Source organism: Sapajus apella, unplaced genomic scaffold, assembly GCF_009761245.1.
Source record: "Sapajus apella isolate SASKATOON/1434 unplaced genomic scaffold, GSC_monkey_1.0 scaffold179, whole genome shotgun sequence".
NCBI lineage: Eukaryota > Metazoa > Chordata > Mammalia > Primates > Cebidae > Sapajus > Sapajus apella.
The window spans coordinates 700,235-720,392 of record NW_022437119.1 but is presented as its reverse complement, the minus strand read 5'-3'; the positions used below and the strand labels follow the sequence as shown (position 1 = coordinate 720,392).

General features: G+C 34.5%; 1 protein-coding gene across 8 annotated transcripts in view; it reads left to right on the top strand.

The window, feature by feature from the left end:
* The window catches only part of MCF2 (MCF.2 cell line derived transforming sequence), a 70,316-nt gene that overhangs the window by 22,408 nt on the left and 27,750 nt on the right, over nt 1–20,158 (top strand). For 4 of the 8 annotated variants that reach the window (XM_032268328.1, XM_032268327.1, XM_032268332.1 and 1 more), the window contains 9 exons: nt 706–825; nt 1,638–1,754; nt 3,289–3,438; nt 6,356–6,489; nt 6,804–6,918; nt 11,965–12,084; nt 13,926–14,117; nt 15,154–15,345; nt 16,554–16,725. In XM_032268328.1, the coding sequence (XP_032124219.1) occupies nt 706–825; nt 1,638–1,754; nt 3,289–3,438; nt 6,356–6,489; nt 6,804–6,918; nt 11,965–12,084; nt 13,926–14,117; nt 15,154–15,345; nt 16,554–16,725 (1,312 nt within the window). Of the gene's footprint in view, nt 1–705; nt 826–1,637; nt 1,755–3,288; nt 3,439–6,355; nt 6,490–6,803; nt 6,919–11,964; nt 12,085–13,925; nt 14,118–15,153; nt 15,346–16,553; nt 16,726–18,355; nt 18,404–20,158 lie in introns of all 8 variants that reach the window. The other 4 variants (XM_032268326.1, XM_032268329.1, XM_032268331.1 and 1 more) reach the window with 3 other exon arrangements.

Here is a 20,158-nt window from a genome sequence, read left to right as displayed (position 1 = left end):
ACCTTTTCGGCTTTTCTATGTCTTGGAGAGTTTGTACTACCATTTCCCCTTGTATATTATTCTAATTCCTTTGATTGCTTATCAACTTATCATGTTAAAGAGTTGCTGATTACTAATGGACTCTGCAGTTCAACTGTTGAGTAGAGATTGTATTTTGTTAATTTTTGAACATTTAATGCCTAACAGAGCATGATAATCATTCATTTAAATACATGAAGTAGACACACAGAAGATGTTCAGTAAATATTTCTTAGATTAAAATAAAAATATAATTCCATAATAAAAGTGTTCTTTTATTGTTTAATGTAAATACATAGCCAAAACCCCTTTGGCTTTTAGGGTTATCCTAGGAACCTGCCACCTAATTCTGTTTGTTTTTATAGGAAAGAAGTTCCATTTGAGTTCAAATACCAACTTTAAAATAAAGATCTAGAATCTATTTCTTTATAACGTGGGATCTATGTGTCTAGTGTGAGAAAATTCCATACCAGAAGTGTTGCAAGGATCTGACTTGAAGCCTTACATTATTTTTTCTTACTATTTCCATGTTTTTAGATTTTATCAATATCCATTTGTAAAGTGTTGGCCTTTTACTGGCTTTTATGAATCTAAAGTTTGTTTTTTTCAATTACGTATTTTCTGATATGTGTTCAGTTGAGTGTGTGTTGACAATTTTTTTTCTTTTTTTTGTTCTTCTTTCTATAGGCTTCCTTCCCTGGGAACTTGCATTTGGTTTTGGTTTTACGTCCTACCAGCTTTCTTCAACGAACTTTCACAGACATTGGATTTCGGTTTAGTCAGGAGGATTTCATGCTTAAATTACCAGTAAGAGTATATTATTTAAATGTTTTGTTCCTCTAATTCTCATAAAGACTCGCACCATGCTGTTTATATTTTACATGTGCCCATGTAGCATTTAAAAGAAAATAATTTAAATTTGTCTTTTAAAAGTATACATTTGAAATGCCCAAAAGTCTTGCACTTGCCATTTAAAAAAGAAATAGATTCATTGACTTAAAACAATTACTTTTGCAAAAAAAGTGTCATATATGTTATATATATGTGTATATATGTATGTATGCATGTGTGTATATGTATGTGTGTGTATGTGTATATAAGTGGGAAATTTTATTTTTAGTAAAATTGAATGTATGTTTTATGTATTTGAACTCCCATGAACTTACATCCTGAGCTAGTCCAGAGTACCATGACTTTAAAATATATTTTTATATGTTTTTAAGGCTAAGAATAGGGTGCTCATAAATTTGGATAATTTTGAAAAGGTCAGTCCCTCCTGCTAAATTATAACTTACTACATAAAGTCCTTTTCTTTGTTGTGAGCATAGCATTCTTTTAGAAGCTAGACCATTAACTGCAAACTTTTAGATGGAGGAAAATTAGGTGTTTTGGTTTCTGTGGAGAATGATTTCATTTTACAGAAAATGTTTTGTAAAAAAAACTGTTATTATCTGAAGAAGATAGTGCATACATGTGTGGGGACATGTACAGGAGAGAACTGTTAAAACCATTTATCAGAGGTAACTTTCTAGTAAATGTTTGCTAAAGTTCATTTTACAGCTTAATGGAGGGATGGCATGAAGGGCAGTTAACAGTATCTTTCTTGCTTATTTATATAGGTTGTTATGCTGAGCTCAGTTAGTGATTTGCTGACATACATTGATGACAAGCAATTAACCCCTGAGTTAGGCGGCACCTTGCAGTACTGCCACAGTGAATGGATCATCTTCAGAAATGTATGTTGTCTTTGCCCTTACTGTAGAGCCTATAGTTCTTCATGTTAGCCTTTAAATCTACTTCTAGAAAATTTTCCTATTTAAAAAAAAAAAAATTCTGGGGCCCTCACTTTTCAAATATGTATGAATTCAACATTTTGGTTTTCTTCCGTAGGATATATCTAGAAATAATGAGCAGTCACTGAGGATGGCAATTTAAGGAGAATACTAGGGAATAAGGAGATCATACTCTGCCCAAACCCTCCTGTGGCTATGTAGTAACTCGAAGAAATAAAGAATTTGGATTCAAATCCTGGCCCTGCTGATTTTTAGTTATATGACCTTGGACAATATACATAACCTCTCTGAATCTTAGTTTTCCTAACTGTAAAATGGGACTAATAATAACCTACCTCATAGGGATCTTAAAAAGACTCAATGGGATAGCAAATATAAAATGTTTTACATGGTGCCTAGCATATGGCAAACCATCAATAAATGCAAGTGGTATTATTAATCTCATTATCTTAGTGATGCTTCTAAGGCATTTAGATTTGTAACAAAGAGTACTTCTGTTTTAGAAATTTACAAATTTACAAATAGAAATTTACAAAAAACCCTGCAGCTCCCAAGTATGTCTGTGGTAAATAAGTATGTTGACTTCTAGTCTCAGAGATAGGGGAACCCTTAGAAAGAGATTAATAATATACCATTAAATTAGGATTCCATTTTTCTCATACTTGTTCTTCACTCAGCATTTCATTCATTAATTCATTTAACAATGCATTCATTCAACAATTCATTCGCGTGAAGATGTATTGCCAAAATTAGCAATGCCTAGCCTTTAATAACTTGTAATGCTATAAATAAACAAGCAAATATTTTGAGATACATGGTAAACAGATTGACATATGGTCTCTACATTTTGCCCTTCTTTCTCAGAGTAATTGGTTTTAAAAACAAAATAAACAACAAAACCTTACTTACCATTTTATGGCAACAAAGGCTTTGGGACTACCATTCCAAATCTTCTATAGTACCTGAAATGAATTGTTGTGAGGAGTTTTTCTCCCATTTTCTTCAATCATCACCTTGTTTGGAATGCTAATGCTTAATCACAAATGATAATAAACAAATACAAAGTGATTTTACTGTTCTCATCTCTCTTCAGAAGTAAAGTTATTATCAAGCAATTTTGTCAACGGCAGAGTTTATAGAATAAGGAAAACACTATAATTTTCAAGAAAATAAAACAAATTACTCAATACATGGCATTTTTAATAAATAGTTTTCATCAGTGTCCAAGTAATAAGTAAAGAAATTTGGATAAAAGATATTCAGGAAGACTCTTAACCTTCCTTCAGTTTCGTAGAGGCTTAGATGAAGAGGTACAGTTGATTGCCAAGAGCAATGCCATATTTCTCTAAAGGAGAAGAGTTCATAGTATATGTGTTTGCTGTTATACCCCCAATAAAAACAAATACAATTACCAATCCAGTTTTTGATATGCTTACAGAGTTACCATAGAATTAAAATAATCACTGGCTCTTTGCAGGCTATAGAAAATTTTGCCCTCACAGTGAAAGAAATGGCTCAGATGTTACAGTCCTTTGGAACTGAACTGGCTGAGACAGAACTACCAGATGATATTCCCTCAATAGAAGAAATTCTGGCAATTCGTGCTGAAAGGTATCATCTGTTGAAGGTATGTCTGAAAGAGTTGACAAATGAAAGATTTCCATGGTCTTTCTTTTTCCAGAGAGGTGTTAATTATGTACATTTTACCCTGACTGTTGCAAAAGTGGCGATAAAAGACATTTATATATTATATTTAAAAACTATAAAAAATAATACTTTATAAGAGAAGAATGTCCTTGGATATGTTAGATCTAAGTGTCCCCTTTGTAAATGGTGCATTATCTTGAGAAGTTATTTAAAAATATCTTATAAATGCTCCAGAAAAAGAAATAGTTTTTTTGTTTTGTTTTGTTTTACTATGTACAGTCATGCACTGCATAATGTTGTTTTGATCAATGACGAACCGCATATATGACAGTGGTCCCATAAGATTATATCATATTTTTACTGTACCTTTTCTATGTTTAGATATCTTTAGATACACAAATGTATACCGTTGTGTTACAACTGCATACAGTATATAGTACAGTAACCTGCTGGGCAGTTTTGTACCCTAGGAGCAATAGGCTCTACCCTGTAGCCTAGATGTGTAGTAGGCTATCCATCTAGGTTTGTGTAAATGTACTTTGTGATGTTCACAAAATGCTGAAATCACCTAATAATGCATTTTTCATAACAAATCCCCAACATTAAGTGATGCATGGCTATATTTTTAATTTTTGATGAGGAGTCAGGAGACAGAGTTTCTTGTCCAATCTTTGCTGTGAACTAGCATTGTGACCAAGGCTAACATTGTTCGATTGATTATAAGTTCTCTTCTCTGCAGAATACTAGGTCTTGATGTTTTCTACAGTAGACCAGGGGTTACAAATTGTTTGTGCTCTCCTACCCAGGCCTTTGTGGAGTGTTGCTTTGTGAAGGACTCTGAAGCACAATTCAGATAATCAGCAAATATTTTTTGGATCCACTTCAGAAAGTTTAAGAATAAGCTGAACAACACTTGGCATTCATATAACTCATCTCTTTCATCTGATAATAGACATACTGTGTGCACTAGAAGATTCAAGCTATATAAAGAGATATATGTTTAAATTTAAAAGATAAACTGACTTTTTTTCCAACTTTCATTTTAGGTCCAGAGGGTTCATGTGGAGGTTTGTTACATGGATAAATTATGGGATGCTGAGGTTTGGTGTGTGAATGGTTTTGTCACCCAGGTAGTGAGCATAGTACCAGATAGGCAGTTTTTCAATACTCGCCCCACTCCCACCCTCCTTCCTCTACTGGTCCCCACTGTCTATTGTCCTCATCTCTTATGTCCATGTGTACCTAATGTTTAGCTCCCACTGTGAGAACATGCAGTATTTGGTTTCCTGTTCCTGCATTAATTTGCTTAGGATAATGGCCTACAGTTGCATCCATGTTGCTAAAAAGGACATGATCTCATTCTTTTTTATGACTGAATAGTATTCCATGGTGTATGTGTACCACATTTTCTTTATACAGTCCACCACTGATGGGCACCTGGGTTGATTCCATGTCTTTGCTATTGTGAATAGTGCTGCAATGACATATGACATATGAGTGCATGTGTCTTTTGGTAGAACAATTTACTTTCCTTTGGATATAAACTCAGTAATGGGTTTGCTGGGCTGAATGTATTCTGTTTTAAGCTCTTTGAGAAATCTCCATGCTGTTTTCCACAGTGACTGAACTAATTTACATCCCCCAACAAGTATGTATCAGTGTTCTCTTTTTTCTGTAGCCTCGCCAGCAGCTGTTATTTTTTGTCTTTTTAATAATAGCTGTTCTGACTGGTATGAGGTGGTATCTCATAGTGGTTTGATTCTCAAGAAACTGACTTTTTGAATCACAATCTAAAAACAAAACTCTGTCCAAGGAAAGAAAGCTCTGTTCTTCATAAACTACACGTTGTTGTTCTTCATAAACTTGCTTACCTTTTCTGAGTTGCAGCTTCTGTATCTTTACAATGAGGATGATGATGATGATGCATCATACCTCGTAGGATTGTTGTTAAATGAAATGAGGCAAAGAAAGTGATGTATGTATAACAATGTTGGGTACACAGTTGGTACTTCATAAATGCTGGCTTTTATTGTTGATGTTATTACTCATGTTGGTGATGGTGTCATGGAATCTGTTCTCAGAATAAATGTACAGTCAAATCTTGTCTACAATTTCAAGGGACTCTTGGACCACCTGAAAGAAATCTTAAATCACTCTTAGATGTCTCAAAAAGGGCTATATTGTTAGATCACCCACTGAAGTTAAGATGTTCTGAATAGAGGCATATATGTGATGAATTCATTAAATCTAAATGTGAAGTAAAACAAGACTTAAAGCAGGGAGTGATTAGTGACAATTAAGATTAGTAAGAAAAGCATTTAACTGCATCTGAATATGCATTAAGTATTATTTACAATTATATGCTTTCTACTATGGTGGTTTTTATTGTGCTATTATTGCTTTATTTAAGCTAATTAAAAGTGTTAGCACAACAGTGCTGGGTGCAGTGGTACATATCTGTTGTCCCAGCTACTCGGGAGCCTGAGGCAGCAGGATCGCTTGAGCCCAGGAGTTTGGGTCCATCCTGGGCAGCATAGCAAGACCTCATCTCTAAAAAAGTAAATAAAAGTATTAGCAGAATGGAATGGACTGGATTGGAATTTTCTATCAGTTAGAGAAGGAGGCTATAAATAGACTACATGGTACTTCTTCCCATAATGATCTTATATTAATTGTAACATCCATCTGTGAGGCAGGGACTTCTTGGATCCTCACAGCTTTCAGATTTTGTGGCACTGAGATTTTACAATTTTGTGAATTTTTAGAGAGCTATGAAAGCAAAGGCCATTTAGAATTACTGTTTCTATTCTTCATGCCATAGTTGTATGTTCCCTTCTCATCAGATCATACAGTTTAGGTTACTAATTAGCTGATACTCCTGTTGTGTCTTTGGGCAGAATGATATTACAGCTGTAACCAAAGAAGGAAAAATTCTGCTAACAAATCTGGAAGTGCCTGACACCGAAGGAGCTGTCAGTTCAAGACTAGAATGTCATCAGCAAATCAGTGGTGACTGGCAAACTATTAATAAGTGAGTACTCTCTTTTTGGTTTAGAGTTACTTATTTTATATTTTTGAAAGGCAATTATACATTTTTGCTGCAATATGTTAAGCGTGAAAGTATTCCTGGGCCTCTGGAAATCTGAGAACTTATTTCCAGATTCTCTGACAGTGATGATTTTGCTTGTAGAAGAGATTATGTGGACATTGGTAGTCTCTACAGGTAGAACCAAGTATCATAGGCTATGATTTTGTCTATAATTCTTAGTGTCCAGACCACGTTTATCTACATATTTACAAAACAGATAGTTGTTTTTAGGAATAATTTGAGTTTTCTTTGTTAAGGTTGCTGACTCAAGTACATGATATGGAAACAGCTTTTGATGGATTTTGGGAAAAACATCAATTAAAAATGGAGCAGTATCTGCAACTATGGAAGTTTGAGCAGGATTTTCAAGAGGTCAGTTAAAACATTTCTTTGTACACTTTTTTTTTCATTATACCGAGGTTCTCACTTCTTAATCATCAGAAATCCTGTCTTGCAAGGTTCCCATTTATACCTACAAAGAGAAAAAAAAGGAGGCAAATATAAATAAACCTTGGCTTAGACTGAAGAAAACCTCTACTAAAATTTGGAGACTTCTACTTTTTCAGCTTGCTCATTTCCTATGAGAAAGTATCTAACTGCCAATATATATGAAAGGGACAAAGCTACTTTCTACTTTGAGGTTTGTTATTCAAATTTATCTTAGACCTAAAGGGTGTTCAAGGTTATGAGATAGCTTTCCAAGAAAATAATACCAACTTCCTTCTTGGTTTTTAAATCCCATCTACCTATGATGACCATATTTAGTATGACCTTACAAGATTTTATTTCTGATCCAGGAGTTTATTTCTATGAAAAGCCTGAAAGATGAAATTAAATAAGTTTAACAAGTAATTAAAAGTATATTCCAATTGAACCCTCCTGGAAAATCCATCATATATGGTCAAGATGCATAGATTTAGTTTCTTTTCCTTTTTCAGTCATGTTCAACCTTCTCACAGTCTCTTTCATAGTGTATACTTCACCAGAGGATCCAGGGAAAACTCACTTATTCTCTCTTGCATGTGCCCAGCTTGTTTTCTGCCCATGAGTGGCTTACTGTCTTTGTATTTCACTTGCTCATCAGAGTTAGGTTGGGGAGGAGCACTGTACTCTGGACATAGGGCTCAGTTACCACCAGCATTTTCTTTCCTTTGATTCAAACATCTTTTGAAACGTTCTCCATGAAACCTCCCCTAAAGAAAGAAAAGGAAAAGTTGCTCTTGGTCCTTCTAGGTATTTGTGTTTCTCCCTCCTCTCCAACTGAATATACAGAAAATAGCACTTTTCCTGAACATACTCATTATGATTATACTTACATATTAATTTGTATCCGTACCAAATTCTTGTCCTGTGGTTATGTTCTGTTTCCCCAAGTCATTAATTTCTGTCTTTAATCAATATTGTTGTCTGTCTTAGATTATAATCTCACTGATATGGTGTGTCTCATAGTGACATGTCGACGGGTTGATATGTCCAGAAACATGACTTTTAAAAAACACGTAGAAACATAAACTTACAGAAAAATTGCAAATATAAGAAAAATAGAAATACTCATATACTTTCTTCCCAGATTAACTTAATGATAATCTTTTACTCGATTTGCTTTATTATTTGTATTCCCTCATATATGTATAAATATATATATATATATATATATATACAGATATTTTTTCTGATCTGACACATATGTATTTTTCTGACCCATTTGAGTGTAAGTTGCATGCATGATAGTCCTTTCCCCCTAAATACTTCCATTTTTTTCTAATAGGGATATTCTGTTATATAACCATAGTACAGATATCAGATTCAGTATATTTAACAATGCAATACTTTTACATTACCTGCCATTGGTATTCAAATTTTGTTAGTTGACTCAGTCAAGTCTTTTATAGCATTTATTTTTCCTTCAGAACTGGATCTTAAATAGGGTCCAGTCTTGCATTGCCTTGTATCTTTAGTGTGCTTGAATCTAGAACATTTCCACAGCCTTCCTTTGTTTTTTATGACTCTACATTTTGAAGAATGCAGTTTTTTTTTTTTTTTTTTTTTTAGATAGTTCTGTCTTCCAGGCTGGAGTATAGTGGCACAATCATAGCTACTGCAGCCTCAAACTCCTGGGTTTAAGCGATTCTCCCACCTCAGCCTCCCAAGTAGCTGGGACTACTGGTATGCACCACCATGCCTGGTTAATTTTTAAGTTTTTGTAGGGGTGGGGTCTCACTGTGTTGCCCAGGCTGGTCTCAAACTCCGAGGCTCAAACAATACTCCCTGCTCAGCCTCCCAAAGTGCTGGGATTTCAGGTATGAGCTATAAGGACTCATGCCCAGCCATAGTCCCTTTTTAAATAAAATTTTCTTCATTTGGAGTTTGTCTGACATCTTCTCATGATTCTACTTAGTATGTATGACCAGCTAGAATACCCCATTAGTTAAGTGTCCTTCTTAGTGAATCACATCTGCAGGTGAATGACGCCTACTTCCCTCTTATTGTTGATATGGATTTTGATTGTCTATTCAGGATGTTGTTGAATTTCTCCACTGTAAAATTACTTTTATTCCCATTCCAATTAGTAGTAAACGTGTGGGGAGAAAATTTAAGGTTATGCAAATATCCTGCTTTTCATCAAAATTTCCCCATAGATTTCGCATTAACTGATGATGCTTGTCTGGACAAATCTTTGCTATGATGATTGCAAAATCATGATTTTTTTCAACCCCCATGTCCAGTCCACATTTATAAGTCCACACTAGGCATTCTACTGAAGCAAGACCCTTCCCTTCTCTCCATTTATTTCTTTATTTGATTCAAATATATTTACTTAGTGGTTTTAAAAATACTTTCAAGTTTTATTTTAGATTTAGGGGGTATACATGCGTGTATGTTACATGGGTATATTGTGTGATGCTGAGGTTTGAGATGTGAATGATGCCATTACGTAGGTAATGAGAATAATACCCAATAGTTTTTAAGCCCTTACCTTCCTCCTTTTCCCTCTTTTAGCAGTGTCCAGCATTTATTCTTCCTATCTTAATGTCTATGTGTAACCAGTGCTTAACTTCCATTTATAAGTGACAACATGTTGTGTTTCGTTTTCAGTTCCTGTGTTAGTTTGCTTAGGATAATGACCTCCAGCTGCATCATGTTGCTGCAAAATACATGATTTTTTTTCTTTTTTGTGGCTGCGTAGTATTCTGTGGAGTATTTGCACCACATTTTCTTTATCCAGTCCATCACTGATGGGCACCAAGGTTGATTCCAAGCCTCTGCTATTGTGAATAGTGCTGCAATGAACGTACAATTGCATTGTCTTTTTTTATAGAATGATTTATTTTCCTTTGGGTATATACTCAGTAATGGGATTGCTGGGTCAAATTGTAGTTCTATCTTAAGTTCTTTGAGAAATATTCAGGATGCTTTCCACAGTGGCTGAACTAATTTACTTACTAACAGTGTATCAGTGTTGCCTTCTCTCCACAGCCTCACCAGCATCTGTTCCTTTTTGCCCTTTAATAGCCATTCTGACTGGTGTGAGATGGTATCTCAGTTGATTCGCATTTCTCTGTTTGAGCATTTTTTCATGTTTTTTTTTAAGTTCCTTACAGACTCTGGACATTAAAGTTTTGTCAGATGCATAGTTTGTGAATATTTTCTCCCATTTTGTAGGTTGTCTGTTTACTCTGTTGATAGTTTCTTTTGTTATGCAAAAGTTATTTAGTTTAATTAGGTCTCACGTATTAATTTTTATATTTACTGAAATTGCTTTTGAGATTTTAGTAATAAGTTATTTACCAAGGCCCATGTCCAGAATGGTGTTTCCTAGGTTTTATCCCAAGATTCTTGTAGCTTGAAGTCTTGCATTTAAATCTTTAATCCATCCTTAGTTAATTGTTATATATGGTGAAAGGTAGGGTTCCCGTTTCACTCTTCTTTATATGACTAGTCAGCTATCTCAGCACCATTTATTGAATAGGGAGTCCTTTCCTCCTTGATTATTTTCCTTGATTTTGTAAAACATCAGATGGCTGTAGGTGTGTAGCTTTATTTCTGGGTTCTCTATGCTGTTCCATTGGTCTATGTGTCTGTATTTGTACCAGGACTATGTCGTTTTGGTATAGTTTGATGTCGGGTAATGTGTTATTTCTGCCTTTGATCTTTTTCCTTATGATTGCTTTCGCTATTTGAGCTATTTTATAGTTCCATATGAATTTTAGAATAGTTTTTCTAATTTGGTGAAAAAGAATGTTGGTAGTTTGATAGGAATAGCATTGAATCTGTAGATTGTTTTGGACAGTATGGCCATTTGTGTGGGAATTCTTCAAATCTATGAGCATGGAATGTTTTTTCCATTTGTTTTTGTCATCCATGATTTCTTTCAGCAGTGTTTTATAGGTCTCCTTATAGAGATTTTTCTCCTTCTTGGGCTACCTGTATTACTAGATATTTTATTCTTTTTGTGGCCATTGTAAATGATATTGCATTTGTGATTTGGCTTTCAGCTTGAACATTATTGGTGTATAGAAATGCTACTGATTTTTGTACATTGATTTTGTATCCTAAAACTTCCTTGAAGTTGTTTATCAATTCTAGGAGTCTTTTGGTAGAGTCTTTAGTATTTTCTAGTTATAGAATCATATCATCAGCAAAGAGAGATGATTTGACTTCTTTTCTAATTCCTAGGGTTTTTTTAAATGGTTTATAATTTATTACTGTTCTTGACTATTTTGATGTTTCAAACTGCTGCTGTATCCTTGTGACATGCTCCAACATTTAAATAAATCACCTTCTTACTTTCTGGCATAAAAATATATCCCAAGTTCATCTGTACCTATTCTGCCTCAGCCATGGAATCAGTCATTTCCCCGAGAAGCCCTGGTTTCTTTTTCTGGGAAACAGTATTAAAGATCAAGATCTGGGTGGGAGCTGTGCTTATTACTTCTGGAGGGATTTTGCTTTTAGGATCATTCATCAGAGAGCTGGGGAATGATGACAAAAATAAACTTAGATGAAAATTCTCAGGTAAGGTTGTGTTTTAGATGTATATGTGTGTGTGTATAAATATATATATATGGGCACTCACACAAATGTATATATACCTATACATACCTCACATGTATACATTTATGCAAATATATTATATGTCCTCATATATAAACCTCACATTTATACATTTATGCAAATACATGTCCTCATATATAAGCCTACACATGTACATGGTGATCTTTTATATATCATGAGTACACATTGATATCTGTGAAGTTAAATTTTAACAGATTATCGCTATTTCTGTGAATAACAAAATATTTTTTAATATCAGCAATTTCTCCATGTCAATTTTTTTGTTTAAAAGCATTTTGTATGAAACTTGATCATAAAGGGACAATTTTTATGTTTTAAGAGCTCTTTGTTTCCTACTTTTAGCTTGTGACTGAAGTTGAATTTCTGTTAAACCAACAAGCAGAACTGGCTGATGTAACAGGGACTTTAGCTCAAGTAAAACAAAAAATAAAAAAATTGGAAAACTTAGATGAAAATTCTCAGGTAAGATTGTGTTCTAGATGTTTGCTTTATTTATACAGCATAATAGATATGCTTTGGTGGGACTAGGTAGTATAAACCCTTATTATGAATTTCTTTTTTTTATTTTTCCATAGGTTATTGGTGTATAGGTGGTGTTTGGTTACATGAGTAAGTTCTTTAGTGGTGATTTGTGAGATTTTGGTGCACCCATCACCCAAGAAGTATACACTGTACCCTATTTGTAGTCTTTGATTCCTCGCCCTCCTCCCATATTAACAACATTGTGTATACTAGGCACAATTATATTTGTCTATATTCTGTTTTGTTCAATGTGGGCCATGGGTGACACTAAGGATGTGTCATGTAGCTGTAAAAGGAGGTCTCTGAGACAATAGCATGAACTATTTCAAGCCCACCAATAGCAGCAAGGGCATAAATTGTTTCGGAGAAGCTAGAAAAATGTGTATTCAGAATAATATATGGTGCTTGGAAATGATGGAAACATATAAGGGCATAATTCCTTAAATGCCCACTTTATGATATATGAAGTTTAACCAAATAGAGACTCACATAGACAGATCTATTTATTTTTACTATCTGTGACCTTGAGTAAATTGATTTCTAATCTTCCGTGTCCTTGTCTATACGTTGGGGATAAAATGACCTACTTTGCAGGACAGTTGTGAATATTCATTTAGATGTATATAAAGCATCTGGCACACCACTGGGCTATGTAGTAAGTACTCAACCGAGGCAGTTTTTATTATTTCTGCTAGTCTTAAAGTTTGTACTAATGGCTTTAATACTTTAAAAACTCAAGCTTTTATGTGAGAGTAAGGCCATGCTTTTTATGTGAGAGCAAGGCCATGCTTTTTAGGATGAATTCTCAGCATACAAACAGATTTATGGGTGAACCATGAATATGTGAAAACAAATATTGAAGAAGCAACAGTTATGATAACTAGTTCTGAAATTATGCTTGTAGGTCTCTGTGATCATGGGACAGGTTGTATATCCCTATGGTGTAGTAGAAAGAGGAGGCAAACTGGTTTGGAAACTAAGGAGGACTTAATTTTTTTCTATGTAATAACTTTCCATTTCTAATTGTGGTAAAAATGCATAATATGAAATTTGCCATCTTAATCATTTTTAAGGGTTAAGTTCAGTAGTGATAAGTAAATTCCCATTGTTGTACAATAGCTCCAGAACTTTTCTATCTTATAAAATTTAAAGTATATCTCCATTAGATAACAGCTCTCCATTTTAAACCTGGTTTTCCCACTAGGTAGAGAGGCCAGTCACTTCCTCATTCTGGGTTTCAGTTTTGTTTATTTCATTTTGACAAACACTTCTTGAACTCCTACTATTATTGAGTCTCTACACTGGGGGGAGTGAGTAGTTGACAGAGTGGAGGCAAGGCCACTGAGGGTTATTTTTTGACACAGAAATCCTATGACTTCAGGTATGTTAAGTAGTCCAGGTACATGACAACTCTGATGAGATTTCTAAGGCCAAGATGATATGAAATACATTTGGCTGGTGTGTATAACTCATTTAATATAGGCTGTTCTCTTCTAAATCCACAAATATTAGAAGAAAAAAATCTCATTCACATTCTGAGTGTGATGTAAAATTTTTAGTTTCTATAACCAGAAATGCATGAGCTTCTAATGACATCACTGCTGCAGCTAATTATTGTGATCTTAAAGTTTTTTTTTTTTTTTGCAGCCTGAAGCAGCATACATCAAATTATATTTTTGGCATATAACTCGCTCAAGCAATTTGCTCCTTAACTATTTTCTTTTTTTCTCTATAGTAACAGAGATCATGTATTCATTATTGTCTTTCTTTGTTAAAATCAGGCACTATTAGCAAAGGCCCAGTTTGTGATATTACATGGACACAAGCTTGCAGCAAATCACCATTATGCACTTGATTTAATCTGCCAGAGGTGCAATGAGCTACGTTACCTTTCTGATATTTTGGTTAATGAGATCAAAGCAAAACGGATACAGCTCAGCAGGACCTTCAAAATACATAAACTACTACAGCAGGTAGTGTAATGGGAAATGATTCATTTCTGAAAAGGAATGAACATTTTTTTCCGGGTCCTGCTAGCCTGAAACACTTTACCCTTCTGCCTCATGGAATGCCCTTTATCTTCTCAGAGTTTATATGGTCAGGGACTGGTATAGTTTTGGAGTTAAATTTGTAAGAAGTCTGAAGGACTGAATTTGATTATGATTTTTTCATCCATCTGCCAATGAACTATTCATGGAAGATCCAATATAGTTCAAATTTTGCCCTTTGTTCTAAATATTGAAATTGTGGAGTAATGGCTTCCTTTCTATTTTGGGTACAACTCTGAAGCCTCCACTGGTGATGGTTTGTACTCGAAACATTTTTAAAAGCCTGAGGGGCATTTTGCTAAAACCTGAAACTCCTATCACATTTCATAGTACAGAAATAAAATATTAAACAGTGACTGGAAAATATTCCTCCATGGTTTGTGGGTTTGACCCTTTTCATGATTAGGCAATGAATTGACAGGTCACCATGTGGTTCTGGTGTTGGCAGTGGAATATAAAATAGGGGTACCACTTACAGACATTATATCTGAACATAAACATTTTAATCTTTACATCTCATTCTTTGGTAAGGAATCATTATTCTTGTCCTTGGCATTCATTAAGCATTTGTATTATACTTTATATTTTTCTAAGAATTTCATATTTTAGTTATTGATTTTGGGAAAATCACATGCAATTGAAGTGTTAGCATTGAGAAAATGGTCAGACTCCTGCTGCAGAATAAATTAATTGTTGTGAAATAAATACAGTGTTTTCCAACCTTGGCTGCATATCAGCAATATCTATGGAGCTCTCTAAAAGTCTAAATGCCCACCTTATGGCCCAGAGCTACTGAATCAGAATTTTGGGGGACAGAACCTAGATATCTTTATTATTTTTTTAATAGCTCTGAAAGCAATTGCAACTCACAGAAGCCAAGGGCTGAGAACCACTCATTTAATGGACAAATATGTTTTCTCTTTATTAATTCTTGTTTTTTTCTTCTTGATTTTCTCACCAGGCTCGTCAATGCTGTGATGAAGGGGAATGTCTTCTGGCTAATCAGGAAATAGATAAGTTTCAGTCCAAAGAAGATGCTCAGAAAGCTCTTCAAGACATTGAAAATTTTCTTGAAATGGCTCTACCCTTTATAAATTATGAACCTGAAACACTGCAGTATGAATTTGATGTAATATTATCCCCTGAACTTAAGGTAGAGTTTTTTTTTACATTTTCAAATAAACATTTAAATAAAATTACAATTGCAGTAGTGTGGGTAGGTTTACTACCTCACAGCTAACTTTATGTCAAATTGCACTTACATTGTCCTCTTAGGGGTGATAGTAGTGCCACTGTCAAGCATCAAAGAATTCAAAGGCATATGTTTGCTATATAATGAAGAATAATTTCCTTTTTGAGCTCCAACTCCATTATTTTAATACGCTTTTTATGTGCAAGGAGTTTTCACACATATTTTGTTGTGTATCACTGGAGAAAGGCCCAAAGCTCTTCTATAATAGAATGTTGGGGCCATGTCAAGAGTACTCTACCCCAAACAACTTTCCTTTGTGCTGCAGTGACTATCAGTAGATGCTCTGTGGATGATGTGGCTTTCCTACTCAGTTTGAGAATGAAAGGATAAAGATAGGATTTGGGGAAGGAGGAGGAGGCAGAAGTTGATCTTAACTGGATGGAGAGCTATAGATTAGCTCAGTGCTGCCCCCTTGGAAATGACATGAAGGATTCTCCGTGTTGAAGATAAGACCATTTGTGATGCTATTTGCTGCTGAAATAAGTAGTTGACTCTAAGGTTGGAGCAGTATCTAGATCCATGCTTAGTGGAATATCCTAGAGGGTGCCGCAGGAAATCAGAAACATAGTCATGGCAATAGCCAAGTGATTCTCTGGAAGCAACCAAGCTTAACTCTAGCTGCCTCAAAGCATCTAGGAGAGGTAGGAAGGTTTATTATCCATTGGTGGCTGTGAAGAGCCTGTTGCAACATTGAGAACTATAACAAGAGTGTCCCTGCAGGGTAAATGTAACAAAGTATTTTACCAATGTTATTCATTTGATTGTTTTTATAACTTGGTGACTTTCTTATGCTAAACAAGAAAGAGCAATATGCCTTCTTTTCCAGCCATTATCCATTTCAGCCAATGAAGGGCAAATCACTCTATGCAGTGACCAATTTCATGAATGCTTCTTGGTAATTTTTTTCCTCAGGTTGAGGTTTTGGTTGAGATTTTGGTTTCATAGCCATGTGAACATAATACAAACTCTGTTTTCTTACTTTTCTAAATTTCTTGTAGTTATATTTTAAACTCTAATTTATTTTGACTATCTGAGCCTGAGAAATGTAGTATGGTTTGTAATGACCTCATTTCAGAAAATATTTAATGTAATTCTTATGCAACCTGCAGGTTCAAATGAAGACTATACAACTCAAGCTTGAAAACATTCGAAGCGTATTTGAGAACCAGCAGGCTGGCTTCAGGAACCTGGCAGATAAGCATGTGAGGCCAGTTCAATTTGTGGTACCCACATCTGAAAATCTGATCAGATCTAGAGCACCATTTTTTTCATCAAAACATGGTAAAATATCTTACTTTGTCTATCTCTTTTTTTCTTGCTATTGTTTATGTTGTTACTCTTGATGTAAATACTGAGTTTGTTCTTCAATGCTGATAGATGAAAATTTAATTTTAGCACCTTTGGTCATATTTATATTGTGCAAAGCAAGAGTCAAATTGAGGTTATTGTACAGTAGTAAAACATAGTAGTAATATAGTACAGTACAAGGAATTGTGAACATCTCAGTACTGAGTACTCCAGCCTTGCAAATGACTATGATAATTTTACCAGCATTAAACTTACAATTTTTTTTCAGCAGGTGAAGGAAAATATATGAAGTATATATACATGTGTGCATGGACACACACACACACACACATACACAGACACATATTTACTGCTACTCTAGATAAGCTATGATTTGTTCCTTTTTTATTTGTATAAATTTAGGAAGTACAAGTACATACAGTTTTGTTACATGGATATATTGCATAGTGGTGAAATATGACTTGGTTCTTACAAGTTTCTAGTAAATGAATGAGTTAGATAATCGAATGGATTCCCTTTTCTAAATAAATGCTGTTAAGTAGAATAATTTTCTTCATAATTTACTGTTACAGAGTTCATTTTCTAGTTTTAATTTTCTAGTTTTATCCATGTAATATCTACTTTCTTTCTAAGTTGTATGGAAATAATAATTACCCTCATAATGTGTTGAACTACTCTGGATATAGATAGCTCAGGTGTTCCCTTGAGCTGCCTTCACGGCTTCTTAGAGGAGAGTAATTTGGTCTTTAGGGCCCTAAGAAAGTGGAATGGATGAAGATGGGAGTAAAGTCAGTCTATCTGATCTAAATGGAATCAGAAGCTTCATTAGTGTAGAGGAACCACTTTGGAATTCAGAGAAGGTTTGAGCCAAGGATAATGAGCATAAAAATAATAGGTTATATCTAGCATGGTTCAGATTTTAAAAAGGTGATGAAAGCAGGTAACTAGGCTAAGATTATGAAAGTTACATATTGAATACTTATGAAATATAGAAATATATTTAGAAATAAAACCCTAAGCAATGTCTTAAATGAATAATATTGACTATATCAAAGATATATCAAAGATACAGGGAATATTAAAAGTATTGGAAAAAAGAGTAAAGATAACAAAATAAAAAACAATAAGGGAATAAAACCCAATAGCTATGAGAATAAAAATGAGATAGGTTGATATTCTTGAGCAGAAGACAGACCTCAGTTAGATTTCTGGCTCCATGTACTGGCTGTATCTCCTTGAACAGTTCTTTTAGCTTCTTTAGCCTCAGTTTCCTTGCTTGGACAATAAGGACGATAATACCTACTGACTCCAATGGGTTATTGTAAAGATAGGGTGAAAAAAATTGAGGAGTATAAAAAAAACTTAATAAACTGGACTAGTCCTTTCCTCTGGTTAAACCTGCTTGCTTAATTGTCCTCTAAAATCTCAACTCCTCTGAAGAGGTTCTTGAAGTGGTGCATCTTGGGTTGAGGAACGGAGTTCTGAGGAGACTCTCACAGATCCATGCAAGTCCTTGGCCACTCACTAGCACATTTTGTTTTGTATTGTTTCATTATTTCTTTCTGATATTCTAATTTAATGGCGTGACAATTTCCTTCTGCAGTGGGAGTTGGAGACTCTTTCTTTCAAGCATGTAAACTTTTTTCAAAAGGTATACATCTTTGTTATATTACTTTTGCCAATACATTTTCCTGAGTTTATGTACATGTGAAAAATCAGTTTGGCATCTAAAAACAGCAGCAGTTCATTCTTGCATTCTAACTGCAAGTAACTTTTTCCTGTTTTTCGTAATAACCATCCATTCTTCTCTTTGTATTATACTTACATTGGAAAATGACTGTATAAAATGTAGATTATGCTTCTAAACTCAATGTTTTTCATGAAATGACCCCCCAAAAAGAATAAAGGAAAACAATTGGAGATGCTAAAATGAATCAGGCTTTCTTTTGTTTAAGATACTTCATGATCCAACTTTTTGTTAGTAGTAGCTTGGATTTGCTTCAGTTTGAGACTGCCTAATGTGCTTATAAGGATGAAGGCAGCTTAATAAATAAATGGCATGGATGGATAAATGATTTTATCTATTATGCATCATTCTTTGTAAATTAAATCAAAACATTATTTTTGCTACAAATCTTGTTAATTTTACCTAATCGCTCTGTGAGTGATAGGGATTGTTAACAATCCATTCCAAACAATGTCTTTAGACTTTTAATTGCTAAGCCACATATATAAAATTTGGCCACCTCAAAACATAAGTATTACTTTCTTATAAAAATGAATCAAACTTGTTTTTCTTTCTTTTTATTTTAGTTTTTTCTTTTTTTGTCAAATATAATTCTGCACCTACCACAGTACCTGGCACTTAGCAAGATGTAATAAATATTTGTAGAATTAACATTGAATATAGAGTGTAGTTATTGAGAATGTGAGACATTGACAGCGAGACATAAAATGTAAAATGTGACTTGAACTACTAAATCTGTATCTTTAGCCTACATCTTTCTTCTAAACTTTGGACCTCTGTTTATAATTTGCCTTTTTGAATTTCCCATAGGCAACTCAGACTCAACATACCTCAGATTAACTCTTTCCTGCAATCTTTCTACTCTTCATCTTGGTGAATGGCACTATGATTTCCCCAGTTACCCAAGCCTAGGGCTTTTGTTCTTCCTTCTCACTTATGCCCTACCTCTAATTGGTCAAAATTTCTATGTCCTGTGGATTTGTGCCTACTAAGTATCTCTCTCAAATCGGTCCACTTTTTTTTTTCATCCCTACTGCTATCCTTACTGCCACTTTCCTGGTCTAAGCTAACATCATCTCTGGCCTTGACAACTGTGACAGTCTTTCTGTCTCTTCCACTTACCTACCCACTTTTTATTCCCTTTCCTAGGTGTCTTACCTTGTAGTCATTGCACACACTGTTCTCTCCCTGGGACACTATTCCCTTTCCTCTCCCTTTCTCACATGTTAGCTTCTACTCCTCCATCAGATTTCCTGTCTCTAGGCCACTTCCTTCAGGTAAGCTTTTCCTCCCCACATCTCCTCCTTCCTTACACCCCTGTGTGCTTAGGTGTTCATGCTATGTGATAACAAGTACCCCTGAATTTCTTCTTGGCTTTAACGAATTGTCTGTTTTCTGTCTCTCTTGCTAAACTAAGCTCTGTAAGGGCAAAAACTATGTGCAATTTATCTTTGTATCCCAAACACAGAGCTTAGCATATGGTGTAGGTATTCAGTCCTTTTATATATATTGTTAGAAGATGAATACATCTATCTTGCTTTGCAGAATGTGTTTCTCATAAGTTGTGCATATATTTATTTTGTATCTCTTAATGTATTTGCAAATAATTAATTAGCAAAATAATAATTGCTTCTTAAGTTACCTTTAGAAATAAGTTTG